Genomic DNA, 19389 nt, shown 5'->3' on the forward strand with positions numbered 1-19389 from the left:
TGATCTGTGTCTTAATTCGACATGTAGCCATTGTAAGTCTTTGTTAATAGCAAGACGAAGCAAGATAAAATATATAATAGGCTGATTGTATTTATCTTGGCTCTCTCGCAATTCTTTTAAAACTCATGACTCGTCCATGGCCATTGTTGTGTTCCAACTGTGATCGTAAGTCAATATAAAACTCGGTTTTTTTGTTTTGTTTTTTGTTTTTAAATGATAGCCTACGCTTGATGTTAGTGACACGTCTACCACACCTAACAAAAAAATTGGACATAACTTACATAAACACCCAATGTATATTTTAACATAACTGAACATCTGCTGACCAATTATTTATCATAGAAATATTCACGACTTGAAAATGTCCAGGTGCATGCAGTTACGCAAACTCTACAGATGGATTACTCAGTTTACAATTAAAAAAGAGAAGAAAACATGCAAATTTTTCGATTTCATTTATTTGCGATTTTGAAAGATTCGCTAAATTCACAAAAAAAATACCCGATATATGGTATGTAAACAATTCGATTAGTTGAAGCTATAGAGATGCTTGGTACTAATAATTCACATTATGTAATCGATAAAAGATATTTTTAAATGATTGATGTGATGCGACAAATCCAACCATTTGGAGGACTAATTACGTTTCTTTATTTTGTACATGGTCCATTATAGGGCAGGCATTACAAACAACCCAACATCTATAAGACATTCAAAATGTTCAGTATAACGTAATTTGTGTAAATCACTCACGGGTTGGTCGGTGTTGGGACAACTGTCATTAAAATTGTCGCAGCTATCGCACGGACCCTGTAATATATATATATACATGTATATATCTCCTATACACAATACAAACTGAAGACACATTATGGATATTTTAAACACACATCCTGCAATAAACACAAACCTGTGTCGCAAACGTGTCTAACAAACAGCATTCTACCTATAGTATATGCCTAGCCGATGATGAATAACGATCATGTAGAGTAAGTTGAACAACCAACACTCTGTAACTATTGTATATTTGATCACATGTGAGAAGAGTCATTGACTCAATGTGTAACCGAAAAAAGCTTCTATTGTTATTATTATCTTTTATGATTATAACACACCACCGATTTTAAACACGTACCCGAAAGTAAGCACGCGCAGAACACTCAGACATCACCAATAATAGACATAATACCTCAAGTGAAAGCGCTAACTTACCACTGTAAATACGCACGTTCATGATAGCAACACAATACAGTTCAAGAGGTTAATCAACAGTAAATTACCAAAACAGCTACTTTATGTAAGGTGATATTGATTAATTAACGTCAAGTATATTTACAATTACTTCCTCGGTGAGGTTTTCACTGCATTCAAAAGGTAGATAATTATAAATATCCGTTGGCAAAGGAAGTTGGTCTAAGTGATGATATAGGCCATTCCTTGCAGGTATGTCTGCTTGTACAACTCTGATATTTTTTGCCAGCATCACGGCTCCCTTCAAAACAAATATAGATAAGACAATTACCACATAGATATATAAACAAATAAGGATATTATACAATCTGTATAAGATATAAGAGCTCTCATAGAGATTAATAGACTAAACTGTCATTTCATACAAATAGAAGCAGTCACTTCAAATGACATAAATATTAGACGCGATGCGGCCATTTCATATCACAGCACACTGTATCGTGAACAAATCCTCTCAGATTCATAGAACTACGGTTTTCTATATATATATATCAAGTGCTGGAACATGAGCCCTGACTAGCCTCGGGAGTCACTTGTACCAGGATATGAGTTCTGACTTACCGCGGGAGTCACTTGTACAGGGACACGAGTTCTGACTTACCGCGGGAGTCACTTGTACAGGGACACGAGTTCTGACTTACCGCGGGAGTCACTTGCACAGGAGTCACTTGTACAGGGACACGAGTTCGGACTTACCGCGGGAGTCACTTGTACCGGGACATGAGTTCTGACTTACCGCGGGAGTCACTTGTACCAGGATATGAGTTCTGACTTACCGCGGGAGTCACTTGTACAGGGACACGAGTTCTGACTTACCGCGGGAATCACTTGTACAGGGACATGAGTTCTGACTTACCGCGGGAGTCACTTGTACAGGGACACGAGTTCGGACTTACCATGGGAGTCACTTGTACCAGGATATGAGTTCTGACTTACCGCGGGAGTCACTTGTACAGGGACACGAGTTCGGACTTACCGCGGGAGTCACTTGTACCAGGATATGAGTTCTGACTTACCGCGGGAGTCACTTGTACCGGGACACGAGTTCGGACTTACCATGGGAGTCACTTGTACCAGGATATGAGTTCTGACTTACCGCGGGAGTCACTTGTACAGGGACACGAGTTCTGACTTACCGCGGGAGTCACTTGTACAGGGACACGAGTTCTGACTTACCGCGGGAGTCACTTGTACCAGGATATGAGTTCTGACTTACCGCGGGAGTCACTTGTACCAGGATATGAGTTCTGACTTACCGCGGGAGTCACTTGTACCAGGATATGAGTTCTGACTTACCGCGGGAGTCACTTGTACCGGGACATGAGTTCGGACTTACCATGGGAGTCACTTGTACCAGGATATGAGTTCTGACTTACCGCGGGAGTCACTTGTACAGGGACACGAGTTCTGACTTACCGCGGGAGTCACTTGTACCAGGATATGAGTTCTGACTTACCGCGGGAGTCACTTGTACCAGGATATGAGTTCTGACTTACCGCGGGAGTCACTTGTACCGGGAAAAAAGAGTTAGCTTTAGACCGGATATGTCGTCTATTAATCAGGTCAGCAACCTCTATCTGTATAAATGTAAATTACAAACGGTAGTTAGGCAGTATGGTACCATGAAAAAAATAAAAGTACAAAAACTAAATATATGCCAATATTTTATCAACGTTTTGATGCCGTGTCAAAAATGCTGTGTAACAAATAAGAGTTATTTCTTTGAGAGTGTAAAGATTTTATAACAAGGAAACTATATATCACTTTAATTGCTACTTCTGATACAAAGTAAACATTTTCAAATAAATACACTTCTAGTGTGACCGCCAGTTTTGATCCAAGCTGAGCTATATCGGAGTTAATCAACCATTATAGAAAAAAAAAGTTTGATGTAGATAGTTGCTTGATTTAAAACTTACCACACCCTCGAATATGTGATCCCGTAAGACGACCCGTAACTTGTCTTTTCCCTAGTTGTAAACATATAATAGAATATGTTCTAGTATCACAAGAAAACAACATATGAGACAACAAACAAATCCTCCTTCGGATTTCCTGTCATTGTTGAACGACTATATTTGTCAATAAGCCATGAATTCCACTCCTCCCACCCCCGTCCCCTCCCCTACATTTAATAAAGAAAATAATGACATAACATTGATGAAACGACCTTGTTACCTCGTCGGGTATCTGCCAAAGTCTGACAAAATAAGGCATTACTTTGTCTGAGTAAAAACATAGGTTAACTTACAATATGTTATAGCTGAAGAAATGCCTTCATTCTCTGGTCATAATAAAAGGGGGTGAATATCATGATCTCATCTCAAAACATTAAATGTCTTTGTATATAAAGATGGATACATACGGTGGTGACTAATATTCCTAGCAGTCTAGTTGTTCGTTACCTGGTTCTCATTTGAAAATAGGGCATTCACTACGATTAACATGACGACTGTTGTCGATGAAGAAAGAAGACAGGTGCTCTACCGGAACATGCAAGGATATTCGCGATAATACATGGATTTCTTTCGCTCATATTTTGCTCTTGTTTATACATATGTACAGTTAAATTTTGGAATTTAATTCTGCTAAGATGTCGTGACATAGCCTAGTCCAACATAAAGTTTTTTGAAAGATACAATTTACAAGATTTTTTTTTATTTAAAGTCGTGTTATGAACAGGCAATTTACGACTCTGAAATTATAACATTTTATGGTTGGATATAAACAATGCCAAATCCTCCGTTTTTACATCATTTATGATATCATCTATGTTGACATTATCTATACAATAAGTGTCTTGACGACGAATGATATCTCCTGGTTTGACATATCGCATATCATGACATGGTTTGTCAAAAACTGTTACACATGAAAAGCACTTCAATGTTGTGCGTCGTTTCATTTAAAATCGGCTCGTAAAATGCATTTACCTTGTGACATGAAAGATCGACTTCCCGTTTTTTTTTTTATTTCAAAGCTATGTATTTTCTTGAATGAAAATGTTTTGTTTAAAGATAAAATGCACTTTTCCATTTAAACTTGTGTTTTGGTATTTGTTGTGCTTGTTCGAGTAGAAATGTCGTGCCATCAACTGTATATAGCCATGAACATGAAAACGTCGATATAACCAACCACGCATGATTCGAAGTCTCGATGTATCGAAGTTTTTTTGGTTGTCCCTTGGACATCGAAACATCGAAGTTTGCTTGTATATCAATAATGCTGTGGCATTTAAGATTCTAATTAACAAAGTAACTACTGTAATAAGTTACGTTAGTGCAAGCAAAGTTTCGCTAGGAATCAGTCCGCTAGTCACATGAACATGCACGCTAAAACAAATTGCACATGAACTCACTATCATATGACGGAACAATACAGTTGACAACCATACCAAAATTTGTAACATCTTGAAAGTGAAACAATTCGATTTAAGAGAAAAGACTAACAGTATAGCATTACCTGATCTGACATAAAGTAATCCAACGTGCCGACAGGTAGTATGTCCCACGCGTTATTTGAGCAAACGACAACAGTGATGTTTCTGGCTTCAAACTCCGACTCCATGCCTGCTGCCTGAACACGAAAGAAAGTTGACGTAATAATTGATAAATGCTTCGCAATGTGACTCGATTTGATCACGGTGTACAGATGTAGTTGTTTTAATTCCATGGATGTCCCGGGTCAGGTAAGTTCACGGGTATTATATTTCGAGCAAGTCTATACATTTTTACCGATACACAGACAATAACATACATATTTCTAGAGTTTTACGCAAAGTACAATTATTTTCTGGATAATTAATCTCGAGCTTTCTTTGATAACCGTAAAAATAACAAAACCAAAGATCCCGCGAATAGTGCTTGGTAGAAAACGCGGAGGAAACTCCCGATTATGTAGGAAAATCTTCGTCGCAGTTGAATACAACAAACGTCCTTAAGGTCTGTTATGTTCCCTTTAACAAACGACACTACCCGATTAGGTTTTAACATTTCTTTCCACAAATCCGATTTTTCACAGCCACCTCCATAGTTTTACACTAAAATCCTCACCATCGTTGACAAATCTTAAATAGACGAAACAGATGTATGACACTGTTTGCTTCCTTAGCTTGTTCTGTATCTAACTTTTTGTATTGAAATGTGTTATTTCGGTGCATTTAATGTTTACTATTACACCAATTCAAGCGAACTTTAAGTACCATTTGAAAGATGTATAATTTGATTCCCACTGAAATATTTTCATTAGATTTGTAAAAACGTATCCTTATCTGTCGTTTACAAAAGAAATGTGATATTGTCTAATAGCCGTGAAAACAGTATGACCAGAAGCGGGAACACTTGTCCAAATTCTCTTCAAATGTATTTGGTAACTTATACAGTTATATGAAACGACGACCTCAATTGTGTAATCAGGAATCGAAAAAAATCACCTGCTGAAATTTTAAATGTCATATTTATTTTTTCTCATTAGTTTTATATCGTGTTTACAGACAGATATGTCTGTAGGCATGATAAGAAGTTCCAGAGATAACCCGCCATACATTCTCTCCTGAATACACGCTCTTTTTAAAATCCTGTTTACGAATCCGATTCAAATGTGGAAGTTGTAGTGCATTAATTCAAGTCTCTCAAAAACAGGCACAATAATATATTGGATACTTCGCTGCTTTTCGCGGGTTTAATATTTCCACAATTTCACGGTATATTCACGTGACAGCGAAATCCGTAAAATAATAAGATAAGTGTGTCCTACATGTCGTTTTACATACACATCGATAAATTCTAATTCGTGAGTTTAAAAAAAACGCGAAACTTTTAACCCATGAAAATTACCGGCTCTATGGAATGAAATACAGGCGAGAAATCCCGACTTCTACCATCAGGCTGGGTTTAGGACATCAAACAACTTCTGCCATCAGGCTGGGTTTATGACATCACAAACAACTCCTACCATCAGGCTGGGTTTAGGATATCACAAACAACTCCTACCATCAGGCTGGGTTTAGGACAACAAAAACAACTTCTACCATCAGGCTGGGTTTAGGACATACCATCAGGCTGGGTTTAGGACATCACAAACAACTTCTACCATCAGGCTGGGTTTAGGATATCACAAACAACTTTTACCATCAGGCTAGGTTTAGGACATCAAACAACTTCTACCATCAGGCTGGGTTTAGGACATCACAAACAACTTCTACCATCAGGCTGGGTTTATGACATCACAAACAACTTCTACCATCAGGCTGGGTTTAGGACATCAAACAACTTCTACCATCAGGCTGGGTTTAGGACATCAAACAACTTCTACCATCAGGCTGGGTTTAGGACATCACAAACAACTTCTACCATCAGGCTGGGTTTAGGACATCACAAACAACTTCTACCATCAGGCTGGGTTTAGGACATCACAAACAACTTCTACCATCAGGCTGGGTTTAGGACATCACAAACAACTTCTACCATCAGGCTGGGTTTAGGACATCACAAACAACTTCTACCATCAGGCTAGGTTTAGGACATCAAACAACTTCTACCATCAGGCTGGGTTTAGGACATCAAACAACTTCTACCATCAGGCTGGGTTTAGGACATCACAAACAACTTCTACCATCAGGCTGGGTTTAGGTTTACCATCAGGCTACCATCAAACAACTGTCTACCATCAGGCTGGGTTTAGGACATCACAAACAACTTCTACCATCAGGCTGGGTTTAGGACATCAAACAACTTCTACCATCAGGCTGGGTTTAGGACATCAAACAACTTCTACCATCAGGCTGGGTTTAGGACATCAAACAACTTCTACCATCAGGCTGGGTTTAGGACATCACAAACAACTTCTACCATCAGGCTGGGTTTAGGACATCACAAACAACTCCTACCATCAGGCTGGGTTTAGGATATCACAAACAACTTCTACCATCAGGCTGGGTTTAGGACATCACAAACAACCTCTACCATCAGGCTGGGTTTAGGACATCACAAACAACTTCTACCATCAGGCTGGGTTTAGGACATCAAACAACTTCTACCATCAGGCTGGGTTTAGGACATCACAAACAACTTCTACCATCAGGCTGGGTTTAGGACATCACAAACAACTTCTACCATCAGGCTGGGTTTAGGACATCACAAACAACTTCTACCATCAGGCTTCTACCATCAGGCTGGGTTTAGGACATCACAAACAACTACCATCAGGCTGGGTTTAGGACATCACAAACAACTACCATCAGGCTGGGTTTAGGACATCACAAACAACTTCTACCATCAGGCTGGGTTTAGGACATCAAACAACTTCTACCATCAGGCTGGGTTTAGGACATCACAAACAACTTCTACCATCAGGCTGGGTTTAGGACATCAAACAACTTCTACCATCAGGCTGGGTTTAGGACATCAAACAACTTCTACCATCAGGCTGGGTTTAGGACATCACAAACAACTTCTACCATCAGGCTGGGTTTAGGACATCACAAACAACTTCTACCATCAGGCTGGGTTTAGGACATCAAACAACTTCTACCATCAGGCTGGGTTTAGGACATCACAAACAACTTCTACCATCAGGCTGGGTTTACGACATCACAAACAACTTCTACAGTCAGGCTGGGTTTAGGACATCACAAACAAGGTGGGCTTAGGACATCAAACAACTTCTACCATCAGGCTGGGTTTAGGACATCACAAACAACTTCTACCATCAGGCTGGGTTTAGGACATCAAACAACCACTACCATCAAGCTGGACATCAAACAATTTAGGCTGGGTTTAGGACATCAAACAACTTCTACCATCAGGCTGGGTTTAGGACATCACAAACAACTTCTACCATCAGGCTGGGTTTAGGACATCACAAACAACTTCTACCATCAGGCTGGGTTTAGGACATCACAAACAACTTCTACCATCAGGCTGGGTTTAGGACATCACAAACAACTTCTACCATCAGGCTGGGTTTAGGACATCACAAACAACTTCTACCATCAGGCTGGGTTTAGGACATCATCACAAACAACTTCTACCATCAGGCTGGGTTTAGGACATCACAAACAACTTCTACCATCAGGCTGGGTTTAGGACATCACAAACAACCACTACCAGGCTACCATCAGGCTGGGTTTAGGACATCAAACAACTTGTACCATCAGGCTGGGTTTAGGACATCACAAACAACTTCTACCATCAGGCTGGGTTTAGGGTTTATCAGGAGGACATCACAAACAACTTCTACCATCAGGCTGGGTACCATTAGGACATCAAACAACTTCTACCATCATCAAACAACATCAGGCTAGGTTTAGGACATCAAACAACTTCTACCATCAGGCTGGGTTTAGGACATCACAAACAACTTCTACCATCAGGCTGGGTTTAGGACATCACAAACAACTTCTGCCATTAGGCTGGGTTTAGGACATCACAAACAACTTCTACCATCAGGCTGGGTTTAGGACATCACAAACAACTTCTACCATCAGGCTGGGTTTAGGACATCACAAACAACTTCTCACAAACAACTTCTACCATCAGGCTGGGTTTAGGACATCACAAACAACTTCTACCATCAGGCTGGGTTTAGGACATTACCATAGGCTGGGTTTAGGACATCACAAACAACTTGCCAGGCTGGGTTTAGGACATCACAAACAACTTCTACCATCAGGCTGGGGTTAGGACATCACAAACAACTTCTACCATCAGGCTGGGTTTAGGACATCACAAACAACTTCTACCATCAGGCTGGGTTTAGGACACACTTCACAAAGGCAACTTCTACCATCAGGCTCAGGCTGGGTTTAGGATCATAGGACATCAAACAACTTCTACCATCAGGCTGGGTTTAGGACATCACAAACAACATTCTACCATCAGGCTGGGTTTAGGACATCACAAACAACTTCTACATCAGGCAGGACATCACAAACAACTTCTACCATCAGGCTGGGTTTAGGACATCACAAACAACTTCTACCATCAGGCTGGGTTTAGGACATCACAAACAACTTCTACCATCAGGCTGGGTTTAGGACATCACAAACAACTTCTACCATCAGGCTGGGTTTAGGACATCACAAACAACTTCTACCATCAGGCTGGGTTTAGGACATCACAAACAACTTCTACCATCAGGCTGGGTTTAGGACATCACAAACAACTTCTACCATCAGGCTGGGTTTAGGACATCACAAACAACTTCTACCATCAGGCTGGGTTTAGGACATCACAAACAACTTCTACCATCAGGCTGGGTTTAGGACATCACAAACAACTTCTACCATCAGGCTAGGTTTAGGACATCAAACAACTTCTACAATCAGGCTGGGTTTAGGACATCACAAACAACTTCTACAATCAGGCTGGGTTTAGGACATCACAAACAACTTCTACCATCAGGCTGGGTTTAGGACATCACAAACAACTTCTACCATCAGGCTGGGTTTAGGACATCACAAACAACTTCTACCATCAGGCTGGGTTTAGGACATCACAAACAACTTCTACCATCAGGCTGGGTTTAGGACATCACAAACAACTTCTACCATCAGGCTGGGTTTAGGACATCACAAACAACTTCTACCATCAGGCTGGGTTTAGGACATCAAACAACTTCTACCATCAGGCTGGGTTTAGGACATCACAAACAACTTCTACCATCAGGCTGGGTTTAGGACATCACAAACAACTTCTACCATCAGGCTGGGTTTAGGACATCACAAACAACTTCTGCCATCAGGCTGGGTTTAGGACATCACAAACAACTTCTACCATCAGGCTGGGTTTAGGACATCACAAACAACTATTTGCTTCAACTGATTATTTACATGGTACATGATCCACGATCGATTGTATAATATTCAGTGACATACCGCTATCAGCATCTGTAGTCTGTTGTATCGCCCTTCTGCCTTAATCAGTGACAATATAGAACTCTGCAAAATACAAGAGGTAAATTGAGAAAGAGTGTTAAACACTTACACAGGATATACTTGTCTGCCATGTATCAGGAGCAATGTCTTCAAGAGGATGCATGAATTAACAATCATCCAGCATACAACTTACGAATTTCTTTTCGATTTTCGATAAATGTATCGTAAGTGAAATATTCTTTTGCAAAAACGTTAACAGTGATATGACGGTAAAACGATTTTCTCTTGTTATGCAAATAAAGGTGTTAATTGATAATTATGAAAGGAACAATTCTCGCCGATAATCAACAATTACCATGGCAAATGGGATCTTATAAGACGAGAAAGCAAGTGGAACTAGGTCAAGGCTTTGCCTGTTGTTTACAATATATGTATGGCTGTGGTCGGAGAGTTTTACAGAAACATTTGCTATTAATGTCACTCTTACGTAATTCGAAACTAAATTTGACCTATCGAGTAACGACTACTTGTCCATGACAAAACCGGCTGCCGAGGACAGACGCTTACGTACTGTTTCCCTTCCTTTTTCTCAAATGAAATGCCTCGTTTTCAAAAACTGTCACATGATGTCATTAGCTCTAAATTTGAGAGGGGTTTCCCGAAAAACTGAGTGGATAAACTGGTCGTGAGAAATCGACTATGAATATCGTGATAACACAAAAACGTAATTGGAAGCGAATAAAACACCGAACAGACAGCAAAACGAATAACGACACACACACTCACCCTCACACACACACACACACACACACACACACACACACACACGCACACACACACACACAAATAACCCAAATATCAACAGACACTTATCAGGATAAATGTTCTGTTTATTTTTATCAAATAATTGATCTCAGAATCATTTATCCATGCACAAAGGCATCATCTGCAGTTTATAAGAGGACAACAATGTATAAGTAAACAGTAGATATCAGGACCAGTATTGCATTTTTGAAAAAAATGTTCGGATTGTTAATGCGAATGTGTTATCCCTTTTAATCTGAAGTTTTACTATGTTAAAGTGTGCGTACTGGTTTTAGAAACAATATATATACTGTAATTATTATATGTCTTTGGGATTCTTAGCATCTTAGTCTAACTAGAGTTTCCTATTAGTATCAGAAAGTTAGTGAGCATCTTTGCCTACCCACACTTGAGTTTCCCACCACCATGGGAGAGATAGTGAGCATCTATTACTACCAACACTTGAGTTTCCCACCTACACTGGATAGTGAGCATCTTTGCCGCGTGCCTATACTTCAGATTCAAACCACCATGGTAGATTTAGTGAGCATCTTTGTCTACCTACACTTGAATTTCCTACCACCATTGGGGAGTTTGTGAGCATCTTTGTCTACCTACACTTGAATTTCCCAACACCATTGGGGAGTTTGTGAGCATCTTGGAAGTGACATGGATGATACCGTTTGCCGCTTTCACGTCCGATTTCACCAACAAGGCCCGCACAGCCGCCCCGTGGAGCTTGTACCGGTACTGAATGTCCAGTCTTTTCTGAAGGAAGACAAACAATTTGCATACATTTAATCTATTGGATGGGATGTAAATAATTTCACAACGTACTCGCATGAATTGTTAGATATAAAATAATCATATCAGTATTTCCATTTTGTAGTTTTCCTTAACACATATTCATTCTACGAATAACAGAGTTGCTTCAGTTAGCGCCTCTTAAACTACAAATATTTAGTGGTTGATGAAATATCTGTAACAAAATCAGAATATTATTACTAATCTCCTAATATATATGGATCAACTTTTCTATTACCGTCAAAGAAAATCTGCACATCTGACTTCTACATCTACACAAACTAAGCCTGTAAAACGTAATAACCTATATAGTGACCATCCGGCTCATGACCGGTGTATTGACATGTACACTCACCATCCGGAAGTTGGCGGTACACCTTGACACACTGTGGTGTAATAACATATATAGTGACCATCCGAATCATGATCGGCGTATTATCAAAAGCACTAATTTTCCGGACGACATGATGTAGTGAAATAACCATGTACTCTCACCGTCCGGACTATGATCTGAGCCGGTACACCCTTACATGATGTAGTGAAATAACCATGTACTCTCACCGTCCGGACCATGATCTGAGCCGGTACACCCTTACATGATGTAGTGAAATAACCATATACTCTCACCGTCCGGACTATGATCTGAGCAGGTACACCCTGACATGATGTAGTGAAATAACCGTGTACACTCACCGTCCGGACCATGATCTGAGCCGGTACCCCTTGTAGTGTATAAAACACATCACTTTGCTGAAGATCCTCCAACGTCAGTGAACCCACTACAATATGTTGGCGGAGAATTTGTCGAGCGAGGTCTGTGTCATTCAGGAACGTTTCGAACTTTCAACCAAAAATAAAAAAAGTAGAGTTCACATACAGGAAAACACATAGATTTCTCAGACACCATAGTAATAACAAATTATGTTACTTCAAAATCCCTAACTTTAAAATCTAAGCTTACAATTGAATGATTCACACGCTCAAAATTATCACGTTATAAACAACCAATAAATTAATAGATAATTTTATACTATTTCGTTGTTCCCTCTAGTCAATATATTGTTACATCTTGCTTATTGATATAAGGTTGTTTACATCTTATTATCCTCTTTGTTGACGTCATTTTTGTGACGTCTAAATATAGATTCTTTCTCGATACATTACTTTATTTTCAAACCAAAAGAATATCATATACATTGTGACTAAACAAGTACATACGTTCTGTATAGTCCGGAATCCTGCGTCATTTGGAATGAATAGAGTAAATGGCCCGTGATTCTTCAGCTCTGATGAGTAGACATTCTCCAGGACTTGTACCGCTAGTGACAGTGTATTCGTCAGTTCGGGGTCCTCTTTGTTCAGTTCTTTCACTCGCTGGTTGAGAAATAAATTATTGTAAGAATAAAGCGCGTATTATTGTATGATAATTTCAATGATATAACGTCTCTGCAGTAAAACATGATATTAACAGGATCATCATAAACAGTTTCTTAACATGATCTCTCTGTCATATCTCTTAAAACCAACCTTTTAGAACTTCCAAAATATCTCAATATATTAAAGAAAATCGTTGATCCAAGAAACGAATATATCAATAACCCAGGTGACGGATATATCAATAACCCAGGTGACGGATATATCAATAACCCAGGTGACGGATATATCAATAACCCAGGTGACGGATATATCAATAACCCAGGTGACGGTTATATCAATAACCCAGGTGACGGTTATATCAATAACCCAAGTAACAAATATATCAATAACCCAGGTGACGGTTATATCAATAACCCAAGTAACAAATATATCAATAACCCAGGTGACGGTTATATCAATAACCCAAGTAACGAATATATCAATAACCCAGGTGACGAATATATCAATAACCCAGGTGACGGTTATATCAATAACCCAGGTGACGGATATATCAATAACCCAGGTGACGGTTATATCAATAACCCAAGTAACGAATATATCAATAACCCAGGTGACGGATATAGCAATAACCCAGGTGACGGTTATATCAATAACCCAGGTGACGGATATATCAATAACCCAGGTGACGGATATATCAATAACCCAGGTGACGGTTATATCAATAACCCAAGTAACGAATATATCAATAACCCAGGTGACGAATATATCAATAACCCAGGTGACGGTTATATCAATAACCCAGGTGACGGATATATCAATAACCCAGGTGACGGTTATATCAATAACCCAGGTGACGGATATATCAATAACCCAGGTGACGGATATATCAATAACCCAGGTGACGGATATATCAATAACCCAGGTGACGGATATATCAATAACCCAGGTGACGGATATATCAATAACCCAGGTGACGGATATATCAATAACCCAGGTGACGGATATATCAATAACCCAGGTGACGGATATATCAATAACCCAGGTGACGGTGACGAATATATCAATAACCCAGGTGACGGTTATATCAATAACCCAAGTAACAAATATATCAATAACCCAGGTGACAAATATATTATATCAATAACCCAAGTAACAAATATATCAATAACCCAGGTGACGGTTATATCAATAACCAAGTAACAAATATATCAATAACCCAGGTGACGGTTATATCAATAACCCAAGTAACGAATATATCAATAACCCAGGTGACGAATATATCAATAACCCAGGTGACGGATATATCAATAACCCAGGTGACGGTTATATCAATAACCCAGGTGACGGATATATCAATAACCCAGGTGACGGTTATATCAATAACCCATAAAGCAGACAATACATCAGTCAAAACCAAGTTCAACAGTAGATTTAATCGCCTGAAAGAGATACTTACATCCACTATATTAGTATAGCATTCAAAGCCGTCCCCTCCGTAACCAGGCTTGCATCGGCATCTACGTAAAACAGTCGACATGTGAAAAATCTAAATATAATCTAAGAAACTAATTATCAGTGCCTTTCAGGTAAAACAAATTTCAATTTAACAATGCTCCTGTCAAAGCATGGACACTGAGTCAAACATATAACTTACTATTTCATTGCATGAAAAAGTGCATTTTATGTTGCATCACGTCTTTTTTTCTCTTTTCAACTTGATCTAAGTTTATTATTTTATTAAATATCCCGTTAAAGCGATTTCCCTACTGACTTTAGTTTATAATCTATACTACTTGCTCAAACTGGTCAGGGCCTACTGTCCGACAAGTAGAGTGTTCATGACATTGACCGGCGGTAAAGGCACAAACATCGATCAGTTCACACCCCACGCCGTCCGTGTATCCTTCGTAACCTGGACTGCACTGGCATTCCCTCTGTAAAACACAGACCTCAAATAACAGGATATCTGTGCTAACTTATTACAGCAATCCCTCTCATTAAGGGTTACCCTAAAATGTATCTCAAGGTTGCTTATACACTGTCTCGACTTCTACTTGTTAAAGACTCCATCTAAAATCGAAGCACAGCTAGGGTTACCATTAAATACATGTCAAGAGTAGTTGTGACCGGATCCGGATCACTTTTCCCTCATCAGAAAAGGACCCGGGGATCGCTTTTCCCCCATAAGAAAAGGATCCCCCTATAGTATTTTGATCCCCTTTGTGAATTTTATTTTAAACTTTATAGCTTTATAAATAAAATGAGATGTGATAGGTAACTGTGTCTGGGACTTGGTCACTGATACCTGGGTTACCTGTACAGGTGTGATAACATAACACCTATGGAGCCAAGGCTGAAGAGGTCAAGCTCCAGATTACCCTGGACAGGTAGTGATTGACAGGGGCTTCTATGATGACTGCATACATAATTACTCTATATATAACCTGTCCCAAATATACTTCATGGAAAATAAGTTTATGGCTTCAATGGAGAATTTTTATATACATGTATGCATGTAGACTTCTGCATATATATGTGCAAAGGGATAATTAACAGTTGACCTAAAAAGATATATTTTGATGAAAGAGAGATTTTAGGGTCAATAATTATAAACAGAAAGAGACGTACAATAAGAAAGTAGTATTTTTAAATTGAAAAGGAGAAAATTAGTTACAATTAATGTCGAAATTATAAATACAAAGTTTACAAACAATATACAATTCTGAACATATATGCAGAGTGGGAAATTAACACTTAGTGATGCATATATAATTAGTTTACTCTTACATATTTATAAAACTTTGAGGTAAATATATATTTATATCAGAGACATACATATAACACATATAGGTATATGTCTCTGTGTATATATAAGAAATCATTGTATAACTTCTGAGGTAAAAAGGAAATAATTATTTACCAATAATGTACACTAAGACCCATTTCTATCAATCAAGTCACTTACAGGAAAGAAGTGCAACATACATGCATAGAATAAAACAAAATGATACCAATAGAGGGGTGGGAGGTGTAGGGGGAGAGGACGGTCATTGTTACAGATAAAATAACAATCAGAGAGATATAGGGGAGTTTGATGAGATATAAAGGGGGATCAATATATGCTAACCATCAGAATAGTATCTAGTGGGGTATGATGAGATATAAAGGGGGATCAATATATGATAGCCATCAGAATAGTATCTAGTGGGGTATGATGAGATATAAAGGGGGATCAATATATGATAGCCATCAGAATAGTATCTAGGGGGTATGATGAGATATAAAGGGGGAATCAATATATGATAGCCATCAGAATAGTATCTAGTGGGGTATGATGAGATATAAAGGGGGATCAATATATGATAGCCATCAGAATAGTATCTAGTGGGGTATGATGAGATATAAAGGGGGATCAATATATGATAGCCATCAGAATGGTATCTAGGGGGTATGATGAGATATAAAGGGGGGATCAATATATGATAGCCATCAGAACAGTATCTAGGGGATATGATGAGATATAAAGGAGGGATCAATATATGATAGCCATCAGAATAGTATCTAGGGGGTATGATGAGATATAAAGGGGGATCAATATATGATAGCCATCAGAATAGTATCTAGTGGGGTATGATGAGATATAAAGGGGGATCAATATATGATAGCCATCAGAATAGTATCTAGGGGGTATGATGAGATATAAAGGGGGATCAATATATGATAGCCATCAGAATGGTATCTAGGGGGTATGATGAGATATAAAGGGGGATCAATATATGATAGCCATCAGAATAGTATCTAGGGGGTATGATGAGATATAAAGGGGGATCAATATATGATAGCCATCAGAATAGTATCTAGTGGGGTATGATGAGATATAAAGGGGGATTAATATATGATAGCCATCAGAATAGTATCTAGTGGGGTATGATGAGATATAAAGGGGGATCAATATATGATAGCCATCAGAATAGTATCTAGTGGGGTATGATGAGGTATAAAGGGGGATCAATATAAAAGATGTGAACCTTTTTTTTTCAATTAGATAATTGTTAAGCAATTTATTTCCAAGTTTTAATATTTATGAAAATATGAATATATTAATTTTAAAGTGGAAAATGTATATTAAACAGCTTTTATGTAAAATGATGACCTCAATCAATCTGTAATGGAATTTATCCACAGGTAACTTTAATTGATCACTCGGTATACCTGCCATGTGCACAACAAGTGACTAGTCTAGAACGACAAAAACTTAAACATATTGTAAAACAAAAACTTAATGATCAGTTTATACAAAAGTGGTATTCTGACATAGAAACAAGTAGTAGGGGATATAATTATTTATTCTTTAAATCTAATTTTGGTTTTGAAAATTATTTAATTCAATTGAATGGGAGGGATCGGGCTGTGTTTTGTAAATTTCGTACATCAAACTTCCTATTACCCATGGAAACTGGCCGCTGGATGGGGATTCCTAGAGATGAAAGATTTTGTACTTTGTGTAATGGTATTGAACTAGGAGATGAATTTCATTATTTGTATAAATGTCAAAAAGAATCCATACGCCAGATTAGAGAAAAATTTATCCCAAAATATTATTACACAAACCCAAATATTGATAAAATGAAAGGAATGTTTACAATATGTAATAAAAGAGTAACTAAGAATGTCTGTACATTTCTTGTGAAACTGCATGTTATTTTAAAGAAATAAGCGGAAGTAAAGTAGCAAAATACCATACGCTGTAGATATAGAAATTGATGATAACTTGATGTAAACAAATATTAATAATCCTTATTATTGACGACGACGACGACGACGATGATGATGATGATGATGATGATGATGATGATGATGATGATTGATGTTCATGATGACGATGATGTGTAAATTATAATCTGTTATATAATTGGTGTTTGTAACTTTTTGATTTCATTATAGTTAATGTTAAATTTACTCATGTAAATAATGACTGTGTCCATGATAATTCTGATTGTGTCCATGGTAACACAGAATCTGTCCATGAAATACTATTGAATCTTTCTATGAAATATTGCTCAATCTGTCCTTGATAATACTGAATTTGCTTAAATTTTATTGCTAAATTTGCCCACGAAATTATACTGAATATATGAGATTATGTTGAACTTTAATGTGTACTATCTACTCTCCCTGTTATGTCTGATTTAAACATTGTATGACCTCTTGTTACATGCGTATGTGTGTCAGAGAGTAATAAAAAAATCTTGAAATCTTGAAATCACATGGGTGCTCACTCAGGTTTGACCCCTCTACCCTTAATCCTCTTATGTAATTGACTGGTTGGCCAGGTGTAATTAACAACCTCACAGCTAACATAACACCTATCATCATTTTCTGATGGGGGATCCAAATATGATATGACACCGGCACTCTCTCTATGTATTACAGACTCCACCTAAAATCGAAGCATCTAGGGTTACCCACAAATTTCAAACAAACAATGCAAGGCATTTGTATGATAATAACGTCATCTGACGTATTGTTTGTCCCAGGTCATACAATTTTGTTTGTTACCTTATTTTAAATCATCGGAGAGACAGACTGAAATACATTTCGTTGAAAGGGTAGTTTTTTCTACGAAATAACCCAAATATATACAGCCTTACACTTCCGTTGTTTTCGCAGCTTAGATCTATAGCTCATATATGTGCAATATGTTAGTCACAACAAAACTATATTGATGTGTCACGGTACTGGGCCACGTGCATGGTCCAGTCTCGTTTGAGGTAGAAATGATCACCCTTTTATGGCAAGACGGGTAAAAAAGTTGTAAGGTCAGGTGTACTTATCTACCATCTTAAATAAATATCTGTATTATCACATAAAACAAACACAGTAACACAGTAAAAACACAGTATCAATCAATTAAACACAACAAGCCTCCTCCCCATAAAGGTTATAATATAAAACTGACACATTAGGAATGATAAGCTACTGTTTTCAGTTGGGCAAACAGAAAGGGACAATGATTTACATATGGACGCCATAACATATAGTACCAACACCTTACTAAAAACTAACCACTGTGTTTCTTAGAAAATAACGCCTGCCAACACGACAGGGTTAGAATATGGGACTGTCTGTTAAGTAATTCTGATTGAATATTGAAATTCATGTAGTGAAGGATCCCCTTCATCCTGTCTGTCCCTAACCATCCTCTTGCTGAGACGTGCCTAACGGGATCGTCTGTAGAGAGTAAGAACAGCTTCTTCCTATCACATTTCTCCATTCGC

At 38.2% G+C, this 19389-nt stretch overlaps 1 protein-coding gene across 1 annotated transcript in view; it reads right to left on the reverse strand.

Annotated features, from left to right (window-relative positions):
- Nucleotides 1–19389, reverse strand: part of LOC132550968 (stabilin-2-like) — a 54572-nt gene that overhangs the window by 24608 nt on the left and 10575 nt on the right. Inside the window, exons 7-17 of the mRNA XM_060215072.1 lie at nucleotides 14909–15045; nucleotides 14568–14628; nucleotides 12953–13108; nucleotides 12428–12574; nucleotides 11549–11698; nucleotides 10127–10189; nucleotides 4714–4827; nucleotides 3171–3221; nucleotides 2748–2828; nucleotides 1337–1492; nucleotides 754–810 (exon numbers count right to left, since the gene is read on the reverse strand). Of these exons, the coding sequence (XP_060071055.1) occupies nucleotides 754–810; nucleotides 1337–1492; nucleotides 2748–2828; nucleotides 3171–3221; nucleotides 4714–4827; nucleotides 10127–10189; nucleotides 11549–11698; nucleotides 12428–12574; nucleotides 12953–13108; nucleotides 14568–14628; nucleotides 14909–15045 (1173 nt within the window). The remainder of the gene's footprint in view (nucleotides 1–753; nucleotides 811–1336; nucleotides 1493–2747; nucleotides 2829–3170; nucleotides 3222–4713; nucleotides 4828–10126; nucleotides 10190–11548; nucleotides 11699–12427; nucleotides 12575–12952; nucleotides 13109–14567; nucleotides 14629–14908; nucleotides 15046–19389) is intronic.

The sequence above is a fragment of the Ylistrum balloti genome, unplaced genomic scaffold (genome assembly GCF_031769215.1).
Source record: "Ylistrum balloti isolate Yb309-2 unplaced genomic scaffold, AGI_CSIRO_Ybal_v1 Utg369624, whole genome shotgun sequence".
NCBI lineage: Eukaryota > Metazoa > Mollusca > Bivalvia > Pectinida > Pectinidae > Ylistrum > Ylistrum balloti.